The sequence below is a fragment of the Hippocampus guttulatus genome, chromosome 7 (assembly GCF_054856545.1).
Source record: "Hippocampus guttulatus isolate MCC_2025c chromosome 7, RoL_Hgut_1.0, whole genome shotgun sequence".
Taxonomy (NCBI): domain Eukaryota; kingdom Metazoa; phylum Chordata; class Actinopteri; order Syngnathiformes; family Syngnathidae; genus Hippocampus; species Hippocampus guttulatus.
Window position 1 is genome coordinate 13,757,304 of NC_141267.1, and position 23,712 is coordinate 13,781,015.

General features: G+C 42.1%; 1 protein-coding gene across 6 annotated transcripts; it reads left to right on the top strand.

The window, feature by feature from the left end:
* Positions 1 to 2: 2 nt before the first annotated feature.
* On the top strand, positions 3 to 23,712 carry eps15 (epidermal growth factor receptor pathway substrate 15). 6 transcript variants are annotated; one of them, XM_086115417.1, is made up of 25 exons: positions 3 to 97; positions 2,999 to 3,040; positions 3,755 to 3,844; positions 3,929 to 3,976; positions 4,057 to 4,152; positions 4,266 to 4,328; positions 4,459 to 4,584; positions 4,871 to 4,930; positions 5,534 to 5,764; positions 5,991 to 6,136; positions 6,986 to 7,142; positions 8,121 to 8,203; positions 9,669 to 9,741; positions 11,404 to 11,565; positions 12,457 to 12,654; positions 12,754 to 13,143; positions 13,215 to 13,295; positions 14,112 to 14,277; positions 14,360 to 14,404; positions 14,891 to 15,288; positions 15,358 to 15,427; positions 15,512 to 15,582; positions 16,428 to 16,563; positions 16,841 to 17,093; positions 22,631 to 23,712. In XM_086115417.1, the coding sequence occupies exons 1-25, from the start codon at positions 71 to 73 to the stop codon at positions 22,650 to 22,652; spliced, it is 3,234 nt and encodes a 1,077-aa protein (XP_085971543.1). In that variant the 5' UTR covers positions 3 to 70; the 3' UTR covers positions 22,653 to 23,712. The 6 variants fall into 6 exon arrangements, with proteins under 6 accessions (XP_085971543.1, XP_085971539.1, XP_085971541.1 ...); XM_086115413.1 differs by having other exon boundaries at positions 16,841 to 17,046; XM_086115415.1 differs by having other exon boundaries at positions 15,361 to 15,427; positions 16,841 to 17,046.

The window sequence follows — 23,712 nt, forward strand, 5'->3', positions numbered from 1 at the left end:
GGCCCGCGTGTGTGCGAGCCTGAGAGGGCAGCAGCGCTGCGTGAAGGCAGCAGTGGGAAGCAGAAAGACTATGGCCGCCTCTCTGACTCTGACCCAGGTAACACTCTCGTCCGAACTCTACTTGTGACGGCAGCCAGCGCTTCGTGTCCGCCGTCTTCTCCGCTCGGAAACCCTTCGGTATCTGCAGAGGACTCGGGCGCACTAAATCGCTGTCCCGTTTCGATTCTTTTGCTCTTTTTTTTCGGGGGGAAGTTTACAGTGCTTTGCTTGTGACTGGGAAAAGTTTGTGCCTAGTCTCTTCGGGGACTGCGTAAGGGCGAGGCTAGCTAGCTAGCTTGCTAGCTCCCAGCTAGTTTGAATGCAGTGCTTTGGATCCGCTTTATGACATTTGCGAGAATCGGCGTCTTCTTGAGAAGCTTCCTTTTTAATTGTGTTGGAAAGTGCCCGTTGTGACACACCAGGGCCTTGTTTTCACTGCGTATTTATTGACTGGTGCTTGAAGTGGCGTGAACGTGACATGTGTGGCAGTGCTGGGGGCTGTTTTGGACTGTCATTTTCTGGACAATTAAGTCTGCTTGCGTTATGGAAGTGCAAAGACGACAACGTGGGTCGATAATTGTTGGAGTTCCACTTTCGAGCCTCTCTTAGCACACCGTCGTTTATCGTTGCGATTAGGAGTAAACGCCACCCTTGTGACATTTGAGTGGGCTTTGGCGACCAAGCTGTCAAAAAGTCTTGTTGCGGGTGTCACCACGAGGTGCTACCCGAGCCGCTGTTGCCTCTAACAACACAAAGGAGCCGAGTGCATGCCACTTGAGTGGGTTCATTGCTGCGACAGCTCGGGCAATGTTGTCGTCTGGGTAGCCAGCAAACAAACTGACTGTGTGTCCACTACACAGTAACTGGTGAGTAATTTGATTTAAAACAAAATACAAAATAACAAGATGCATGATCAGTTATTTCCCAAGAAATATTACAAACTACAATGATCAGAATCACCTTTACAGACCAAGTATGTTAAAAGTTAGGGCTGAACAGTTAATCGTATTCAAATTGACAGTGGAAAGTAGTAAAATGCATTTTTTTAAATTCAAAAGATGCAGTTTGGGAAATTAAAAACCCGTGCTTCATTTTGGTTGGCAGCCTTTATTTTTTACTTCATTTGATGTGCAACTTTCTAAAATTGAGGAACATTTTTTTTGCAGGTTAATCCAGTTAATCGCAGTGAATTAAAGCAAGGGTTTTACTAGACCGGTGATTCTCAATTTTTGTCACCGTGTGTCCCACATTTTCCTATAGTTGCAAAGTCATGGGCCTGTTTATGCAAGTCAAGCACTTCTATTGTTTTTTTTTAATAGTCTCTGAAAATACATGTACAATATGTTATATTTTCATTCACAATTTCAGATGAGTTTTACATGCCGTCCAAAAACGTAATGCTCAATTAGTATTTTTTTAATTGAAATCCGATTCAGATTTATGTTATTTATTTGTTTTTTGTGTGTAATCATTCACATTACATAGTATCCCTAAAGTGACCCTGATGCGCAGAAGAAGAAACCGCGTCACTCCCAACACAACTAAAATTGGTCCAGCTTGTAGGGCCGTATCTTTTCATCATCTCATATCTACAGAGGATCGATGCGGGAGGAGCCAGAAATATTTTGGGGAATTGAGGTTTTTCGATGTCATCATCTCTTGGAGACGTCTATTAAAGATGACTTCACTTTATTGCCACGCATAATAAATGAACCGTTTGTGTGGCTGAATTACCGCTATCGCCACAAAACTGTATGCTTCATGTTTCAAGTGGGATTAAGTTCAAATCAAATATAAACTCAAAACAACATTGCAGATTCACAGACAATTGTCCATCAACCTCCCAAGCTCTCTTGGAGGAAATATTTTTGATGAGATATACTGTAGGTTGGCTCTATGTAACCTGTCCGTTCAGACTGTGGTCGCGTTGCACAAAATTATTATTTTTCAAAACTGTTCAGCTCAATATGACGATGTCATGTGAAGTATTCTGGAGGTGTCGACATAATTGACAGCTCAGTCAAGATCAAGTGGACAAACTCGTACAATGATGACTCTGTTTGCAGCCACAATTAGTTCCAGGCACACTATTGTGTGAAAAAACAGGCTTGGCCATAGTGAAGTGTGAGTGCCCAGTTATTCGGCTGTCAATTGAGAGTTGCTAACGTTAAATGTTAAGTGGTCAACCAAACGCCACTGAGAGATCCAGAAGATCTTTGCTTTACTGGAGTGATTTTGGCAAGTTGTGCAAGGCGCTCATTACGCAAGCCGCTGTGTTGTTCTTCGCTGCACCTGCTCCTCTTAAGAGAACATCAACACATCGGGTATATGAAGAAGGAAGTGCCGACTTCCTCTTTGCCCCAGCTGTGGATGGTCAGCCATGAAAAAGAGGAAAGTGACTAGTTTTGGGAGGATATGACATACAGTATATCCTCAGTTGTGTTATTTTGCGTTCTTGCAAATCATTGATCCATTATGCTGTTGTTAGGTAATAAGGAAACTACACCTTTTTATACATCAATTTATCTATTAACATATAAAGTTCTTACCCTTAGCCTGGGGGCAGTGGCGGCGGAAGACATGCCGCATCGCCAACTTACTCTTTCGCCGCGGCTTCCTGACCCGTAGCCTTTTAAAAGTGCATGCATTGACGAGAATGTCTTCATTCTTCACAAAACAAGTCTAGCAGAGCCTTTGGTTTCTTCAAAAATCCAAATATCTCGTTGGATTGACCCCTTGATGACTAGAATAGTTACGAATTAATTCATGAAGCAATTACGGTAAAGAACACGTCGTTCAAGAGGGTGACACTAAGCCTGTTTTGTTTTTACCCTACACTTTAAATGTCTGATTGTTTTAAAGGAAAAAGTTTGTTTTGTTTTGTTTTTTGCAAGAGATTTTAAAATGGGTGTCCATCAATGCAGTCCTTCAATAAATGTTTGTTGTTCTTCCTCAACAGCTCTCCAGTGGAAATCCCATTTACGACAAATACTATCGGCAGGTATGAGCATACATTATCAGTGTCAAAGTCCTATTTTATGAAGAGCACAAAATAAAAAATAAAAATCACCCATCTACAATCTATCGATTGAATTGGGATTATCAAATGTTATACACTCAACTGAGACTTCACTAGGTACACCTGCACAATCGAATGGAGGTATTAATTAAACAACATTCATGTTATTGCAGTTGCTGAAAACACCACACCTGGAAGCAACTCTCAGTATGTTGTACAACCACAACAAAAGGATACCGCTTTGAATCATTTTTTGCATTAGTATTGAGCTCATTCGATTGTGCGCATATTCTGGACCTAATGTTGTGGCTGGTGGGAGCATGTTGCTGAAGTACATTAGCTTCATATAATAGAATCATGTTTCACTTCTTACTTCCTGTACAGCAAGTCAGACTATGAAATAATTATGCGGCCCTCTGCCCACTATGACAGTGGGCAGAGGGCTGTGGCCATCATGAAAGGCTGCTTACTGATGCTGTTCTACGACTGAGAATGGAGCTTTGGTTTTATTTGTCAGTCTTGTTTTAAATGCCTGAGGCTCCCACATTCTCAACATTTTTTTTTTTTTTTTTTTTAAACAACTGCATTCGCTTTTGGTGACTGTTGTGGACCAAAACAATTTGGCTCATGCAGAATGTTACAACTATGATTTATCTCTAATGGATTATATCTTTGGCTTTGCGTGCCTTCCTGCAGGTGGATCCCAGAGGCAGCGGGAGAGTGGCAGCAGCTGACGCAGCTCTGTTCCTGAAGCGGTCGGGCCTGGCAGACGTGGTTCTGGGCAAGGTAAGCCAAGCCTGAACCCGACCTGTTAAATGATGCTCTTTGCCTACCCGTGCGTTGTTGGTGAATAATAAATGTCCTCCGCAGATTTGGGATCTGTCTGACTCGGAACGGAAGGGTTCTCTCAACAAACAGGTAGAAGGCCATTAGAATGTATGCATTTGTTTTAGTTTTTTGACAAAATGATCGACTGTAATTTGATGTTATCTCCACAGCAATTTTTCATCGCGCTACGCCTGGTGGCTTGTGCTCAAAATGGCCTGGAGGTGGCACTCAAGAGCCTTAATGTGGCTGTTCCACCCCCCAAATTTGTAAGTCGGCTACGTCACAAATCACTGATCCGATACATGTGCCTACATTCACTTTTGAAGTCATTATTATTCTTCCTACATGAAATAATGAAGCTAGTTGAATTGGTTCCCAGCAGGACACAAGCAGCCCGCTGTTAGCAGGGGCCTTAACCACTGATCTTGCCTGGGTCGTCAAGGTATTCGCTATAATTCCTTACCAAGAAAAGAAAACAGCTGCAATATGTCACCACTATACTTCGTGTATAATACACAAAACATACAATTTGTATGTAAAATTTATTTATTTCCATGTTGTTGTTCTTTCAGCCTGAAGAGAAATTGAAGTTTGACTCCATCTTTGACAGCCTTGGTCCGGTCGGAGGGATGCTAACAGGAGACAAAGTCAAGCCTGTCCTGCTCAACTCCAAACTGCCAGTCGACATTTTGGGCCGGGTATGAGCTGCTAGCTGCGCTGTTTTAACTTATTGTAAAGCAAGGAATTCCACTTGGGAAATGCGCTTTTGGAAATTGAGCGAGTTTTCCAATTTACTTGTAATAATTTGATGAGTCGCGTCATCAACATCAGCAAATGCACCACTATGCTGAAGCAAGTAAAAAGGTTGTGTTCTTATTACTTAAGTTAAGGGTGGCGTGATATTTTTGAGGAAGTGACAAAATGAATGTGTCGGTTAACATTCTACACAAGTTTGTAATGATGTTTATGATTTTTGTTTTGAAGGTGTGGGAGCTCAGTGACATCGACAGAGACGGCATGTTGGACAAAGATGAATTCTCTGTGGTAAGAAGTGAGGATAGCAAACACTACTGTGAATCTGGTCGATATACAATCAGACATCCAATTGGAGCAGTTTAAACTGTTTAGGTAATAATGCTGTGTTTTTATGGACACTGTGGGAGGGCTCGTCGCTTAAGTCCAGTGGCGGTTGCGTCAAATTATCTCACACTGAGAACTTTAAGGTTGTTCATTATTGTCATTACTGCGGAATGATGAAAAGCAGTTCAGCGAGTCTATTTTCAAATACAGTCGAAGAAATTGTGAAATAACACCAGTGAAACAAGACTTCTGTTTCGGGAGCCTGCCCACGATGTCAGTCTTAGAAGCACTCTCTAAGACTGGCGGGTTTGTGAAACAGAAACGCAGCTAATTAAAACGGCGTGATTGTGAGCGGCATTTTTCAATCATCTGTTTATAGTTTGTCTGTACCACTATTTAAAGTCGTTACGTTCTGTTATCTTGAATATGAGATTTTGTTTTGAACGGCTTACAGGTTGTGAAAATCCATATCTGTAGACTATTTTACTGCAAGTGTGAGAACTTCAAACGTTGGAACAATAATTCTCACCATATTTTATGCATTTTATTGTCAACCTGCCCGGTCAGGCCATGTATCTGGTGTACAGAGCCCTGGAAGGAGAAACTGTTCCCATGTCTCTCCCGCCTCCCCTGGTTCCACCCTCCAAAAGAAAAAAACCCTCGGTGCCTCCCGTGATGCCCTTGTTACCCTCGCCCCCCTCCATCAAAGACAGTCGCGCCTCCCATGCTGGCTCTAAGGCCATGCCCCACCCCCCTAAACCCACCCCGGCTCCTGCCCCGACGCCAGCAGCCGCCCCTGTGAGTACGCTACCGGTCCATCCTGCCGATTACAGCTTAATTTTGTGTCAAGCGTTTTAAAATGATTTCAAACTGGATAGCGCAGTGTGTTTTTCAAAAGAGCAAGACCAAAGGGAATGTGAAGGTAAATCATGTTACGGTTTGAGCATGCATGAGATAGTTCGACTCTGGCTTGTATCATTTGAGTTGCCGTTTTCCTTGAATGCACTTTTTGGCATCTGCTTAGTGGGTGGTGTCGCCGGCGGACAAAGCCAAATATGACGAACTCTTCAGCAAGACAGACGGAGACATGGATGGCCTGGTGTCTGGAGCCGAAGTCAGAGATATTTTTCTCAAAACGGGGCTGCCTTCTGCTACCCTGGCACGCATCTGGTAAGAAACTAATAACTTGTTTCAATTTGGATCCTCACCTGTTGTGAACTCTATTGCTCCTAAAAATTGTATAGTAGCAACCACTCTTAATTCAGTACCAGCCATTTTCAGACCCGTTTAAAAAAAAAAAAAAAGACTTTCAGTCTTGGGGGGGAAAAAAGCTAGGAAAAAAGAAAAACATGGGATTGAATGTGTGAAGTCTGAAAAGACATAAATATGTCTTTGGGAATGAATGAGTTAAGAAGAGCCGGGTAACATAGAGAAGCATATTTTAAGTAAGTTTAAGTGTTAGTGTAGACCAAGGGTGGGCAAACGTTAATGCTCAAGGGAACGTGGGGCGCCTGCATGTTGGTCCACTACAAGAATTTTCCCTCATTCGTAGATGAAGTTAAAAACCTCACATGGTGCAAAATCCAATAAAATAACTTATTAGATCTTTGTGTTACAAATTATTTTTTTAGATAAATGAATACATAATAATTTAATCAATGAATATATTTTAATTCACCAACTTTAGAAAAAAACCCCCATCTACATTAACACACCACATGTTTACGGGGCTCGTGATCAAATTAAAGCTGAGCAGGCCATGCCCCTTCGTATTAGCCTTTTTAGTCTTTTTTTTTTTTAAGGGAAATCAAATGTCCCTGGATGGAAAACTGACACTGTTGCCTGTCGAGGTCCGGAAAAATACAGGGCTTATAGGTTTTCCCTAATTACTTTCTGTCCTGCTGCGTCTGTCTGCTCTGTTGGCTCCTGTTATAATCGTCGAACACAATTGTGATCTGCCGTACCCGTGGGCGTTGATCGTTAGTCTGTTGTGTAACCTGCGCGCCGTCCTTCCCTCAGGGAGCTCTGTGACATTGGCGACATTGGAAAACTGACTCGAGAGCAGTTCGCCCTGGCATTACATCTGATCAATCAGAAGTTGACAAGAGGTCTGGAGCCTCCGCAGAGCCTTTCCCCGGAGATGATCCCTCCCTCTGACAGACTTAACATCAAACAGGTGTGATTTGCCTATTTCACTTCACAATTCGTTGGTTTCCATTCATGTAATAGCATACAGTTTAGCCCTGCTGTTTGGAGATGGAGACCGGGTCGGTCCGTGAATAGCAAAAGTCCGCATATGATTGACGGCCATTGAATGTTGTTATTGGATTTTTCTTTTTTCTTTTAATTGAAAAGAACAAAGAAAATCTGCGACTATGCGAATCCGGGTTTCCAATATGGGCCTTCAACAGTGATTTCGCCAATCAATTAAAAGCCCTCCCATCCATTTTTGACCACAAAATGGTGCAAATTGTGATCACCTGTCAACAAACTAGTTTAGCTTGGAGTTGTTTGACAAAAAAAAAATCAGCCTTTGTTGACAGAATTACAGAATGACATTTTTTAACATTTGAGAGTCAGAACTGAGTGCCTGTTTGTGCTGCTCAGTGATGTTCCTATTTGGATCCTTTTTCTAAAAGGGTACATTCTTCACTATTTCTCCTGCTTTGCTTAAACTTTTTTTAAACTTCTTTAAACTTTTTGGCTTGTTTTTCCTTTGCTGTCATTGCAACAGTTTTTTTTTTGTCCCTCTCTTTCTGCACTTCACATTTTTACTCTGCCCCCTTCTTATGCGGATGGAACCGCCTCCCCGAGTGAGTTTACGCTGTCCATTTCATTCCTCCGTATTAGTCACCTCACTTTCTTTTTCACCGTTATTAGTCAATATACATTTAGTACAAGTGTTGAAGTTTCTGTTCCTATTGTTTTTTTAGCTCCACATCTGGTTAGATGCCCATTACAGGACCACTGCATACATTCGTGTTTTTATCATGTGCAACTTTTCTTCACCAGTGACCTCATCAGTGTAGTTGTTCATTTTGTGTTTTTGTGCCGTTACGTAACTTGCTCGTTGCTATCTAATATTCAGACCCATGTTCACATCTGCTGGCTCCTTACCTCCAATTAACTCATCTCTGTGCTTCCTTTGCTCCAGAACAATTTGGCCAACCTGGCAGCTGACTTCTCTGCCATCAAGGAGCTGGACTCTCTCAGTAACGAAATTGTTGAACTACAAAGGTACGATTTGTATGATAGTAAAAGTCATGCGAGTGATGCTATTCAAACATTTCAGTCCTAAGTTGTTCGGTAATCATCATGTCATACTGTTATTTTTCAAGATGGAAATATGGCGCCTCAAGTGTAGTACGTTTGTTTCTATGATGGCATGATCTGCTCTGACCACCAGAGTGCAGTGTTTTCCATGAATTGATCCACACACTCTGAACTGACGAGAATGATTTACTAATGAAGTAAGCAGAGGCTTCCGCCTCTTTGGGCCCCACCACTTGAATGCTACAAATTCAAGATACAATATTCAAAGGACTTTGCTACTTCCACGTCTGTCTTCACCACACTGCCTCCATACCCCCGTGTGGAAAGCTGGACCAACTATATTGTAATCATGAATAGCAAGAGGTGTGTGCTTTTCTTAGTAGATTCCAGCTGATCAATTTCAAGAAATGACTTAATGCTGCGTCCCTTTTCATGAGTATGCGGGGAAGGAGCCTCCCTCACTTATCTCTCAAGAAGAGGACGCACTTAAGTAACTTCCTGCAGCAGTGCGATGAAGAGGATGGATATGTACTGTAGGTCTACTGGTGGAAACTGTTCTCATGTGAGAGACACTGATATATGCTCTACAAATGAAAGACGAATGGGATCTACAAAAAAATTATAATGATAATAATAATGTCTTTACCAAGATATTAATACTCATTTGATTGAAGCTGCATTAAGTTCAATATCAAAATAACAGAAACAGCTGACAGTCTGAGGATAAACGTCGACACTGTCCTAACTTTGTTTTATGAAAAACTAATCTCACTTTGCGGGACTAAAGTCAAGCATTTCAGACATCTTAGGGTGAGTCAGATGACAGAAGATAAAATAATTTATTGGCAGCGTTGCGTGATGTCCTGTCTGCATATACACACAAACATGCTCAGATGCAAGTTTAATGGACGTGCAGATGATGTAAGGTTGTCTTTGTTCAGATTGTAAATGTGTTGTTGAATGAATACCTCTCAATCAATTCTCGATGTCGATCTTGTATTGGATTTTATGAAATTGTGCAGTACATAATGCCTAATTTACCAACTTTTGCCACAAGCTATTAAAATAAAATGCACTTAGAATTGCCTTAATAAAACTCCGTTACAGATTTTGAGGCGAAAAGAGTAGGATGTAGGTTGGTCCTTCCACTCCTCCTCCCTCATGCCATTCTTCTGCTTCTCACCTCTCATCTCCCACATACTTGACAGATCAAGCGCAAGCTCGCTTTCTCCGCTTCATCGTGGCGTCCGAGCCTTGTCCTTATTTGATTCGCATTTCCATTTAAATCAAAGGTCATGGTTGTCCAGGAAGAGCAGGGGGTTGCGGCTGAACACCGAACTGAGAGTTGGCTGTGGCGTTGCAGTCTTGAAATCATACCTTCTTTGTCCTCATTGGCTCAATGTTCCTATCTGTTGTGCTGGGACCGCAGGGAGAAAGCCACGGTGGAAGACGAGATCAAGGAGAAAGAGGCAGCCATCAGTGAGCGCAGCAACGAGGTCCAGGTAAAACCGATTTATTGACCAACTGTTTAATTTTAAATGTTGGTTTTGACATCGCAATTGTTGGAACATGCAATACTTGTTTTTGCCACGTGCCTTTTTAGGATAGCATTCTAGGCAGGACAGTCAATATTTAATGTGACTGCTTTTGTTGAAATAAGAAATACTGAAATAGCACGAGCTACCTCAGATGTTTGATGAACAACAACGGAGTCGAAGAGGCTGGTGTCCTTGTGTGGGTGTGTCGGAATGTTTCACGCCTCAGATGGAGCCCTATTTTGGGCGATAGTGCCTTAAAGGGCCAGTCTGTCAGTTGCCTGTCAGTGAAAAATGTGGGAGTATTCTCAAGGGACTCTTGTATTGATGTGGAACTTAGATTGCTTGCTTGGCTTTTTCACTGCACTGTATCTATTTCTACACAGTCATTATTGACCTGATACCTGCACACACTCCCACATAACTTTCAGCTCACTGTCATTTCTTTCTAGTGAAGCTACATTTGGATGTTAACTGAAATTCTCATTTCTGGAAACATGTCTGCGAAACCCTGCATATTCGCTGTATTGGGGGAACCTATACTCGCTTTTGCTATTAAAATAAAAGCCTCACATATTCGCTGTTTTGGGGAACCTATCCTCGCTTTTGCCATTAACCCTGCAGAACCCAAGAACCCTTTTCTTCTTTGGAAAATTATGAATTATACATTAAATGACTGCAATATGTTCACTGAACACCAAAATATATGTTTTTTCAAATATTCAACGCTTTTAGGATTAGGGCCAAATTTGACCCTTTGGGATTTAAGGGTAGCAATTGAGTAGCAGAATTTATAGGGGCCAAATTTGACCCTGTGGGTTCTCCAGGGCTAAAAAAACCCCCATCACATATTCACTGTTTTTCTGCTCAGACCATAGCCAGACCTAAAATAAAAATATTGCCAGGTATAAATTAGCTCAGCATATGGGGCTTTTGACTTTTGTAACCATTGCCCTCATAATGATATTTACATGAACAGTTACTGAGATGATGTAAACTGTTGGAGTTACTCGGTGTGTAAATCCAGTTCCATATTTGTATTCTCTTCACTGGCATTGAAAATACCTTATTTTTGTTCAGATGATTTATGAATGAGAAGCTGTTGCCATTTTTATGCTCATTCAAGGACATAAAACAGAGTTACTATGCAACAATTCATTTCAGACCTGTAAAATTATGTCGAATCTGTAAAACTGTCTATTTCAGCTTTGTATAATTAGTTTTTTTCTGTCAACCCCCCCCCACACACACACCCATGAGTTCAGCTGCAATGTAAGGGTTAACATCTTGATTTCTAATAGATTTGTATCATGAAAATTTGTGAACGTTCCTGTGAAAGCCCCCGTTGCTATTTCCGCTCTGCAGATGAGTCACAAGTGTCAAGTGAAGTTTAACTGTCAATATATGAGCGGTTTGCCTTCTCTTAAGCCATGATATTTTGCTGGTAGCATGGCAGGGGAATGCAGAATTAGTAGCATTATGGTTACATACTGAGCACGAAATCTGGTTATGTGTAACAAGTCCACCATATTTTACATTTGTTCCCTTAAACAGCTTAAAAAAAAAAAACTTTTCCCAAGTTTGAGTTGCCGATTTAGTTCCATAATGACAGCACCATGATTTCCACAGGACCTGCAGGGTGAGGTCGCAAGAGAAAGTGAGGCGCTACAGCAGCTTCAGACTCAGCGTCAGAAGGTCCAGGAGGCTTTGGAGGAGCTGGACCAACAGAAAGGCTCACTGGAGGAGCAGCTGGCCCACATTCGCCAGCAGACCAGCCAAGAGAGCCAACTGGTGGGTTTGGCAGAAGGCTTTTGTCACCTCCTTGAAAACCAGCAGGTTACAAAAGATTATTACAAACACTTGTTGTTGGCGTATACATGTTATGAGCATATTTTAATTATATATTGTAATCAAAGGTAGGAGTACATTTATATGATTGTCGATTTGGCCTTTAATTTATCATCATTAAAGGGACATCTTCAGAAATTTGAATATCTAACTCACTATATTTCAGTTTTTTTCAAAATGTGAATGTCATTGTACATTTAATGACTGGAAGGTTTCACTACACACAGAGTGAAATATTTCATGACTGATGACACTTTTTCTGATTATCAAACTTCACCATCCCAACAAATGTTAATATAACAAACAAAATTCACTTTGACAAATCAGTTATTTTCACAAATTTAATGTATATGTATAATAATTTCAGCTTTTTCATTGAGCTACCAAATTGAATATGTTATAATATATTATTGAGATGTGCCTGTATGTTGTATTAAAAATGGCCATTGTTAATCCAGCAACAAAAACCAAACACAATGCAAGAAGTGTATTTTATCTCACCCAATAATAAAAATACAAATATTTTAAAATTTGTTAGCCTGCAGTAACAGTTTTTTCAAAGGTCGAGGGGAGCGGGGTATTTTATTTCTGTGCACATTTTTCAAACTGAATAATTGTTCAGAACCATTAATTAATTTTTCATATCCTCTGTTTTCAGCCTCTCTATAGTAATTATTCTCTAATTTCTGTCATCCTTCACGAAAGCAGACGGATTTATTTTTTGTCTTTAACTCATTCAGTACCAGCCAATTCTAGACCAAGTCTGAAAAGACGTTTAAAAACGTCTTTGGGAGTGAATGAGTTAATCATTGACCCAAATTTACTCTCCGTCAGATTACATCGCTGCAGTCGGAGCACGAGGAGCAGGAGCAAAGGATATGTCAGTACGAGGAGGACCTGGTCCAGGCTCGAGAGGAGCTTCTAGCTCTGCAGGAGGAGAGCAGGAAACTGCAGGACAAAGTGCAAGCCGCACAGGAGCAACTCACACCTCTGCAGGAGTCTGTGCGCGACTCCTTCACACAAGTTGCTCAGGTCAGATTAAAACGTCCCAACCTGTTTCACTAGTGTATTAATTGTCGCTTTAGCCGTACTGCGCTTCACTTTTAAGGTTCTATCCGCACTGCTGTTCAGGTCCAACACAGAATGAATGACCTTCAGGTGGAGGAGAGGTCGATGGCAGCCCAGCTAAGCTGGAAGAGAGCTTTGGAAGACGACTCTCCTGTCATGGTCAACGGATCGGCAGGGCCCACGCCAGAGCTCTACCACAGGGACCCCTTCCAGGAGGACCAACCTAAAGAGCAAGCGGAAGATGAACCAGCTGCTCCCTCACACCTCCAAAAAGAACTCTCAGAACAAACAGAGAAAGGATTGAAGGAGGAGAAGGAGGAAGAGCGCCCCGAGACTCCAGAAGAGGAAAAACTGAAGTCTGATGCTTTGGATGACCTCTATAGTAGCTTGGCCCCCTCTGACAAGTACACAATTCTGTCGACGCGTCCCAAGCCACAGGAGAAAACTGTGAATGTAGGTAACAATAAGGATAATTAAACAGTCTGAATGTTGACATAACACACCTTCCTCTGTGACTTCTCCAGGAACACAATAACCCTTCACCTGATGTGTCCTCGAAAGCCCAAGATGATGCTGTGGCGTCACCTAAAACAAGCCCACCTAAGGTCAAGGCTTCTCATTCAATAATATTCATTCATTCATTCATTTTCCGATCCGCTTAATCCTCACAAGGGTCGCGGGGGGTGCTGGAGCCCATCCCAGCCGTCTTTGGGGCAGTAGGCGGAGGGACACCCTGAACCGGTTGCCAGCCAATCGCAGGGCACACAGAGACGAACAACCAACAACCAAGCTCATACTCACACCTAGGGACAATTTAAAGTATTCAATCAGCCTGCCATGCATGTTTTTGGAATGCGGGAGGAAACCGGAGTACCCGGAGAAAACCCTCGAAGGCCCGGGGAGAACATGCAAACTCCACACAGGGAGGTCTGAGCTGGAATTGAACCCCGTACCTCTGCACTGTGAGGTCGACGCGCTAACCATTGGACACCGGGCCGCCCCATTCAATAATAATGATGATGGATTGATTTATAGGGTATTAATTGTTTGACATTGCATCACACCTGTGGAATTTGATGACACTAACCCATGAATTAATAAAATACAAAATGCAGTGTACCTCCGCATACACTTCAGTATGCGCAAGTCCGCTAATGCACAGATTTTTTTTTCCAATCCTATCCCAGCATCGGCTGTGATGTATTGTCATGTGAAGTCGTGCGAGCGCTTGAAAGCAGTTGAAGTCAAATGTATTTTAGCCAGCAGAGGGCGCCCTTGATTCATTAAAGTTATCTAGGAACGAAAGACAATTTAACAGGAAGGGAACGAAGTGTGATGCTGGACCATTTTGGTTATCACGATTTCGAAGTTGTGAATCGTGAATTTGTCCAAAGTGACTCAAAGCCAACACTTTTCGGCAGGTGTCATCACCAGACCCAGAGGTTAAACAGGAAGCTGCAGCCTCGTCAGAAGTCATTCCATCCTTATTACCAGCTCAAGCGCTTCCTCCACGCGCTATGCCGGCCCAAACCAGCCAGCCATCTCTGCCCGAGATGGATTTCTTCCACGCAGATCCATTTACAGAACGTGAGCCCCATCAGATCTATGCCATGTGTCGTCTGTTATCTTCTGATGCCGAAGCTTTGAAAATGTGACATTTATTTGATAGATGATCCGTTTAAAGATGACCTCTTTGGAAAAGTGGACACTGCTGGTAAGTTGTAGAAAGCAAATACCAAATGCATTGGAATCTCCGAAGTTTAACACGTTCTCTTCCATGTCGATGGTTCTGTAAGAAATGATGTGAAGTGAATTCATTTGTTCCTGTGGCCATCATAAATCCTTCATAAACTGTACCGGCAGCATTTTAACATTCTTAACCGTCAAACTAGCATAAAGACTGATGCTGATGACAAGCGCTGTAGAAAATAAATGGATTGATCTCGTGTTAGTTACTATGCTCTTGCCGAAATGCTGGTAATTTTCAAGGACCCTGGGTGCTTCAATAAAAAGAAAATGCAAATAACAAAGACATTAATCAAAACATGTTTTGCTCTTTAGAATTTTTCCCCCTTCTGGGATTTGCTTTAGTTCTCCAAAAAAATTAAATTGTCTTTAAAAAAATTCCAGCATTAACTTGCATCGTATTCCAGAGAATTTTATGTTTTGTTTTGCCCCCCCCCCCCCCCCCCCCCCCCAGATCCATTTGGGGGAGATCCTTTCATAGGGTCAGACCCTTTTGCGACAGACAATTTCTTCACGCAAACCGCCAGCAGCCATCTTTCCTCAGACGACCCTTTTTGTGGCTCCACGGACCCGTTTGGGAACACCGCTGATGCGCCAGAGCCAGACCTGTTTGCGGCCAAGCGCAACGATCCTGCCTCAGCAACGGCGACAGAACCAGACCCTTTCACCTCCCGGCCTACGAATCCAGCCGCACCAGCCGCAGATCCCTTCAGCTCTACGGGCAAAGACACAGCTCAATCAGACCCGTTCCCTCACTCGATTAACGCCACTGGTGATTCAGATCCATTTGGTTCTCAGTACACAGGCAAAGATCCGTTTAGCACCTCTCCGCCCACCGCTGGTCTGGCATTGGTGAGTCCACTGTAAGACATTGAAAGACACAAACTCATGTTAGATTAATTTAACATTTATTTTTCTTAGAAGGACCTCGCAGCAGCCAATGACCCTTTCGCTCCAGGTGGTACCACAGTGAGCGCCAACTCGGACCCGGGTAGGACTTTTTCTATGCTGTTTTCTCGTGGGGATACCAAACACCTAATAGGTTACAAATGTTTATTGTGCTCTTTGTTTAAAGATCCGTTTGCTGCTGTGTTTGGGAATGAATCATTTGGAGGGGGCTTTGCTGACTTCAGTGCCCTGACGAAGGTAATATTTTTTTTCAGCATCGTGATTGTGCCTCAAAATTTTTGGGAGAAAATTTACAGTAGTTGATGTCCAGTGGGATGTGGATACACTGTTGTTGTCTATGACTTCGCATTATGTCTCTTTTATTATGGTACACAAGCTCGCAGCCAGCCACGATGTTCTACCACTGTATTGTTCTGTCTCTACTGCCTGTAAATTACACCACAGCGTTCAGCAAATATGGAAAAACGAATAATCATTATTGGTTTGATTGGTCTTGAAATCACGATTAATAAACATGATTATACATTGGTTTCAAAACTTTAAATAAAACTTGGATGAACAACCAAAAAATAAATGAGGAACAAAAGTCAAATCTATTCACATAATAAATGTATTTTTTATTTAATATTTAATTTATTATTAATTTACTTTGTTTAATCGGCTGGCAACCACTCCAGGGCGTCTTCCGCCTACTGCCTGAAGACGGCTGGGATAGGCTCCAGCATGCCCAGGACCCTCGTGAGGATAAGTGGATTAGAAAATGGATGGGTGTTAAAAAAAATAAAAATTACTAGTGATGGGAAAGTGAAGCTTCAAATTTGCTTCATGAACCAGTTGTATTTTTTTGGGCTCTCGAAGCAACTGTTGGTTTAAATAAAGAGGGTTAAGAAATGGTGAGTGAGTGTTCTTTCAGCTCAATGTTGAACAGAGATTCACATCGAGAAGAATCCAAAAATACAACTGGTTCATGAAATGAAACCAAAACATAGTGAAACTGAGAACAGTGAGTGTGACTATTCCAGAAAATGAATCATTTAAACTCCTAACGTTGCTCTCTGTATGCATTTTCACGAATGTTGCAGTCAAACGGCGCCGATCAGTTCGGCATCAACAATAAGAACTTGTTCCAGGTCGACAGCCAGCCCGCCAACACGGAAGTTCCCCCAGCCCTGCCTCCCAAAACGGGTACGCCCACTAGACCGCCACCTCCACCTCCAGGTCAGTACAGAGTTGTTGATGATGCAATTTTCAAGCAGCTCAATCAGAAGTGAGGAACGCTATGTAGTGGATTGTTTGTTGGAATTCAGATTAATTTATTGCTCGTGTGTGTACAAAAAAATGCATGGTAAGAGGACCTTGATAAACAGTTCCATATTGAATCGGAAAAAAATCTCATTGTCACAATTATATGACAAAATCAGTCAGCCCTTGTGGGAAAGCAGCTTTAGCATGCCTGCGTGACCATCTAAAATACGCACTCGCTTGGTTATCGCAGGTAAGAGAGCCTCCCTCTCCAGAACCGAGTCCGCAGACTCCTTCCACCGACGTGGCCACTTCCCTACGCAAACTTCGGGAGAGTTTTCCTCCTCTTCCTCCTCCTCCTCCCTGCCTGCTAAGGATCCCGCAGCCGACCCCTTCGCCCCCTCTTCCCCTCCTCGTCAACATGTTCAGGAAGCTGACCGATTTGCCAGCTTTGACAAAGTGAGCATCACCTCCTCATCCTCTCCCTCACCGCCACCTGACTCTCAGTAGGCACACACACACACACACACACACACATACACCTTCTTTCGTCAGTGCTTTTCTCTCAATCCCTCCATCCATTGCCACAAGAAACCGATCAACACTTTCAGGAAACTGTGTGGACACATTCCTTACATATACTTTGATTTTCCTTAATCATAAATGTGGTGGAATTTTTTTGGGGGGTGGGGCTGAGTGGGGGGGAGATAAAGATTAATGCGTTAAATTATTATTCATGTTTTGTTTGGACGCGCCTGTATTTAAGGATGTGATGACACACTGTACAATATACTTTGGGTACCCGGGCGTTCAGCGGTGATTTACCCCACTTAATCAACCTATTAAAACCAACACAACACGACTATAGAAACCATTAATATTACTCAACGCAATATAACAGCACGCACCTATACTACGTATGGCACATCATCTGGAGCAATTCAGAGTTGGTATTTATCTCATAGCTTGACTAAAACATTTAAATAAATGCATCATACTCACATGAGATGCTGATTATTCAAGGTGCGAATAGGTTCTGATCGCTACAGAGGCGTTGTTGTGATCAAAGTTAATTGACCAGTCATTGGACAGAAAAATAATGACGTTATTGAGGGCCACTTAGCTGACAAACAAAGATTTAAAATATCTCAAAAACCTGATGTTAGAAAAAGAGAAGACATTAGGATCACATTAAAGCCTCATTAAAATTTGCTGTTGACCAGAGTTATCTGACTACATGTGTTGTTCCACCATTTGTGTAAAACTGTCGATGCTCACCATTAACATGTCAATGGCATTTTCCATTTGTTACGCCCTCGCTAGCTTAATGCTATCTGAAGGCACCGTAGTTTGCTTGTTTTCAATCCCCAAGTTCTCTTTGAATTCAGTTTGACAGTAAACTTCAACTGCGGGTGGCATTAAACCTTTTGGAACTTCTTTTCTGATGAAATATTGCCACGCTGCTGTTTATTGTGAAATGAGTTGAATTGAGTTCACGGCCACCATACAGCACCGATATCGCAAGTCAAAAATCGGCCAAATGTCTACAGGGGTCGGGAAAATCTCATAAGTTAGGTAACTTGCATCTCAAAGCAGCGCTGTCGTTTGAATTGCATTAACCAACACTACTGATTCGAAAGGCCTGGGGCAGATCAGATTGACCAAGCAGCAAATCTGATTGGACAAAAACAAATCTCACATACAAGTACTGCACAGGAAGAGAAACAATTCAAAATCATGAGAACAAACATTACAATTTAGGTTGCGAATGTAGTTCATTGCTTCTAATAGTGTTGAGGCCACGGACCAATGCTACACGTCTTGCACGCTTTGTTACATATGCCAGTCAGTCGCACGAATGCTGGGCAGTGAATGGACGGATGATGGAGGACGGGGAGGAGGAATTTGAGGTTGCTTGTCTGGCTCTCATTCGCCATCGCAAGTCTCATCCAAACTTAATTTTAATTCACAGCTTCACCCCAACTGATCATGCAATTTTTAATTCCTCTTGAGTCTGCGGTACAGCACATGTCATATTTCCAGCAGTGCAGTGAAATACATTTTACAAAGTTTTGATGGCACTGCTTTAAATTGATAAAAAGGTCCTATTGTAGCAATGCAATGTGGGATGCATGATTTCATTACTGCCACTCCTTCGCAGATCACATACCCGCATGATGCCTGCACACCTTTCCTTATCTAGCTAGTGCTTTTCGTGTGTGTGTGTTATGTAGGTAGTGCTTTTCGTGTGTGTGTGCGTGTGTGTCTGTGTCCATGTCCTTATATCGAAAACTTTAAATAAAGAGTGAAATCAAGGGCGCCCTCTTTGACTTCTGTGCTTCTATCTGCATGTAACCGCATGAGCTTTTGCAACATGACTGTCAGCCAAACTTTCCAATCTATTTATTTAAGTGTGTTAAACTCCACCGTGACAGTGCCACATGCATTCATTTTCATACAGAATTTATGTCGTTCAAAGCAAGTACATTGCAATCCCCTGAAAGTTGATCGCAATCCATTCTGTGATAGTGGTTGACTTCCAATCCCCCCCAACCCCACCCCACTCCCACCATCCACTTGAAATAATGGAAAGTTGAATTATCAGTTGTGCCGCCATCACAAAATACAGGAAATGCTTATGAAACATTTTAATGTTGCTATTTGAGGTGTGGTGCTCATTAAATGAAACTGGTTATTAATTGGCGAATGGCTTTGATTAAAGCAGCGGCTGTTATTTAAGGAAAAACGTGTATAGCATTGAAGTATAGAGAGGTTAGGGCCTCTTTTACAACACTAAATCAAATAGACATGTAAATATCTTCCATTGTAATAAATGCCATCCCTCAATTATCATTCATTTAAATCAACGCCTCACCCCAGAATACACTTTGATGGTGACAGACAGATGGCACCTCTCGGAAGCTGTCCTTCCCTTTATGACACAGCCACGTTTCCATCGAGGGGCGCGTGTGGGCACGCAAATAAAAATACAAATAGCATGACATGGCAACAGGATATTTTGGGGAAGAAACACAAATATTTTGAAATCCTTTCGGTCTCCTTTTTAAACTGCAATCTACTGGGCTTTATAGTAAAATATCCCAATTAACCTAAAATGCACTGTAACCTATACAGGTGTGCCTAATTTGGGTTGAGAATGCACGTTACAACTGTTCAAAGGTCTTTTTGCACAACTTGCTGTTCTGTAAAAAGGAGCTGAATTTGCAACAGGTGTTAATTAAGAATTAGTCAGGAAAGAAGTATTAAACTCTTGATTGTGCTGCTCACATTTTGACATGAGACCGAAAGGTGACATGTAACAAGTGAGCAACGCTATCTTGCTACAGCGAGGCTTCAAGCAGTGGAAGAGGCCACGGGCTAAGAGCACGTTGCAACAGAGAAGACTGTAAGAGTCACAGAAAGGCATAAAAGTGGACGGCCTTGCAAGATTTCGTGGATCAAACATTTGTGAATATCCATCCATCCATTTTCCGAACCGCTTGATCCTCACTAGGGTCGCGGGGGGTGCTGGAGCCTATCCCAGCCGTCTTCGGGCAGTAGGCGGGGGACACCCTGAACCGGTTGCCAGCCAATCGCAGGGCACACAGAGACGAACAACCATCCACACTCACACTCACACCTAGGGACAATTTAGAGCATCCAATCAGCCTGCCATCCATGTCTTTTTGGAATGTGGGAGGAAACCGGAGCACTCGGAGAAAACCCACGCAGGCCCGGGGAGAACATGCAAACTCCACACAGGGAGGTCTGAGCTGGAATTGAACCCCGTACCTCTGCACTGTGAGGTCGACGTGCTAACCACTGGACTACCGGGCCGCCCCATTTGTGAATATTCAGCTCCTTTTCAGAGAACGGCACGTTGTGCATTAAGCACTGACACTTGGAATTGTTGGATATTTGCATTCAAAAGTTGAGAGAAGTTCAAATGAAATGTACCTGTTTGTATAGTCCCTGTGAAATCTGGGCGGCAACAGGTGGGGACACAGGTTAATTGGACCTTCTGACATTTCCAGACGTTATTGTTTCTCCACCCTGAAAGGCCTCTATTCAAAGTAAGGCCTACTGCAATAACACGCCTTACTTCAACTAAACATGAAGTACTCTCTGTAAGGAATACGGTATTAGGGAACGTCATCCCAATTTTGATCCTACTTTAATCTACTGGTACACTGATCACATGCTATGTGGTCACGCCTTATCCTCATCCTCTTAAATTCACTTAAGTTGATTTGCATGATTTGTTTTCATCCTCCATCGTCATTTTCTGTTTTGGATTTTTTTTTCAATGCCTTAACTGTTGAAAACTGTTGTCCTTTTCTCACATATGATACACACAAAATATGAAAACATACATATCCAAAATATGAAAAAATCCATGAATATGCAAATCTGTAGGTTACACACTATGAAAATGCAGGGGTCAACTGTCGTTTTAAATTGTAATATTACCAGTCACCACTAGATGGCAGACACGTTTTTGTTCCACTTCCGCCAGGTCTTCTAGTGGCCTATACTACAATGTGAGTACGCCTAATTATTTTATTTTTTTGTCGATATGGAATAATATACAGACAAATATAGCACCACAAGAATATTAAAAATGTGAGTGACTTGATTTGTGAGAAAAAATGTACAAAATAAGTTCTTGGTTTCTTGTTCAGCTGTTTTGTGCCGTCCTTGAATGGTATTTTTTATGCGAGACCTCTTTGCACTGGATTTTTTTATTTTTTTGAAACAGTGTGAGAATATTTAGTTGTTTGCTTAAAACCCTTTGTTGTTGGGTTACTAATGTGGATCTTTTATACATGCATTTTTGTCATACATCGCTTTAGAAAAGTGCGTAGTCCTCACAAATAGGTCACGTGATCTTAGTCAGCATCAGGATCATGCAAATATGGGTGCTGTGAGCAGCAGAGGTGATGAGGGATTTTGATGCAGGCAGGTTCAACCACAAGGTTACAAGAATTTCACACACTTTATAGGATGGTGGTACCAAGCGGAGTCACTTTTAGCGACCTTTCCCAATACACTTTGAGCCGTTTATTGAATAGGACAGTCAAACACACAAATACAAAATAAAGACGCTAACACGGAACTAACCGTGTGCTAAACGGAGACCCAGACTTTGCCTCCATCCTACTGATGACATTGACTTTTTGTCACACCCAAAGGCACACAACACACCAGTGATCAGCATGTTTGTGTGTGTGACTTGGTCGTAATATCAATCAACCCTTTTTTCTTTTTACATTGTCTTTTAAGTGTTGTGTTTTTATAGATGTATTTTTAAAATGATTTTACATTGTGAGAGCTATTTTCCAGTGTTAAAAAAAAACTGATTTGGTGCCTTGAGATACGAATGCTCCGATTTAGGCTTTTTTTGAAGAAACGGGCCGCCTGTATCTACTCCAAAGTCAGTTGGGATGGTATCCAGCACACCCGCGACAATCGTGTGATGATGTCTGGATGGATCAAATGTAGTTTAACGTCGGGTGTACAAATGGGGATACCCCATTCATTACAAAGTATAAATTTTGTACATTCATTACAAAGTATAAATTTGCAACTTTAAAAGAGACAACGTTGGTTGATTAATCGGTCGGGCCCTAAATATTACTGCAATTTGAGTCACCTACAGTAGTTGTGAAAGTCGTCTTCGATTGTGTCTTCCTGACTATATAGTCCTATTATATATAGACTATATATACTATTATAGTCCTGCGGAATCCAAGTCGTGTACGCCAGAAGTAGTCGCAATGATTTAATCATGATGGGCAAACTGTGCATTTTTCCTTCTTAATAAACACCTTATAAAAATGTCTGTTGTTTTTGGAGGGAGGCGACAACAGATTAATGGCATTTCCATTCACATGCTCACAGAATGAATTAATCCTGTAAATCGGAGTACTACTGTAGATCATGGTGGCGGCACCATTTTTTATTTTATTTTTTGTGGCGTCAACCAACATTTCAGTCACAGGTCACAATCCTGTTAACATACTATGTGTGTCTTTTGTGTCAGTACCCAACGGAAGACGACATGATCGAGTGGGCAAAACGCGAGAGCGAGCGCGAGGAGAAAGAGCGTCTGGCCAGGCTCACCCAGCAAGAACAAGAGGACCTGGAGTTGGCCATCGCTCTCAGCAAATCTGAACTCTCCTGAGGGGCTTCTCCCCCTCGGCTATCACACCCCACTCCTCCACTTTTCCCTCACCCCGGCCCGGCACAGCCACATGTGGCCTGTTTCAGAACCAAAGCATCTTGGGGACCCCGTAGGACTAATTCAGCATGTTCTTGGACTAAAGCAATGTTGTCCTCCGGACTGTCTTTTCCATCCTGTTGTGAGGATGAACGGGGAAAACAGTGATTTTGAGAGTTATGTCCCTTTATGACTTACTCCAGAATGTAACTTATTCTAAACCTGCACTCACACTTCTAGAGCTTTATCCACTAACCTAACGCACTACAGTCCATTTCAGAACAGCTCTTTTGCTCGTTTTGTGAAGAATATTAGCAGTAAAAAATGTGTCAAAGTCATCCAACTGGAATGTAGAAGCCATCATGACTGAATGTGATTTTTATCTCCTTCCCCCTAGCCCCGCCCCCCGCCCAAACCCGACGACAACAAGCAGATGTGAAGTGCATGCCAGGTTCTTACTAAAAAAATATATATATATTAAACCACATCCGGGCTGTAAGCCCAGCATGGTTTATCTGAGAAAAGCATAAAACAAACGGCATCCAAATAATTGTGATATGAAGCGAGCATTAAGATTCAACAGGAGTCTCTATATTTGCAGATGTAAACTAAATGTAACATTTGAGAAACTATATCGTTGTTTTGCAGCATCTTTTTAAAGACTGTCATAACTTGAATTTTGATTTAGTTTATTTTTTTTTTAATTTTATAAAGATGTCAGTTAAGGGTGCACCGTCAAGGTTTGGTTTAGCGACAGTTGGGCTGTGCTCTCAAAGCCCCACTGCGTCTGTCTTTACTCAAACGCCATGACAGACTCCACTTGAACGCTGCTTTCCTAACTTTGTACAGCAAAATGGAACAAATGAATGCATAGATCATTAAATGTACACAACCCTTCCAAGTTA

What these genes read in the sequence shown, in the direction of transcription:
- eps15 (XM_086115413.1), top strand. Translation starts at nt 71, where the DNA reads ATGGCCGCCTCTCTGACTCTGACCCAG. An exon ending in CCTCTCTGACTCTGACCCAG is followed by an intron (nt 98 to 2,998) that starts GTAACACTCTCG and finishes CTTCCTCAACAG; the next exon opens with CTCTCCAGTGGAAATCCCAT. An exon ending in TGGAAAAGTGGACACTGCTG is followed by an intron (nt 14,405 to 14,890) that starts GTAAGTTGTAGA and finishes CCCCCCCCCCAG; the next exon opens with ATCCATTTGGGGGAGATCCT.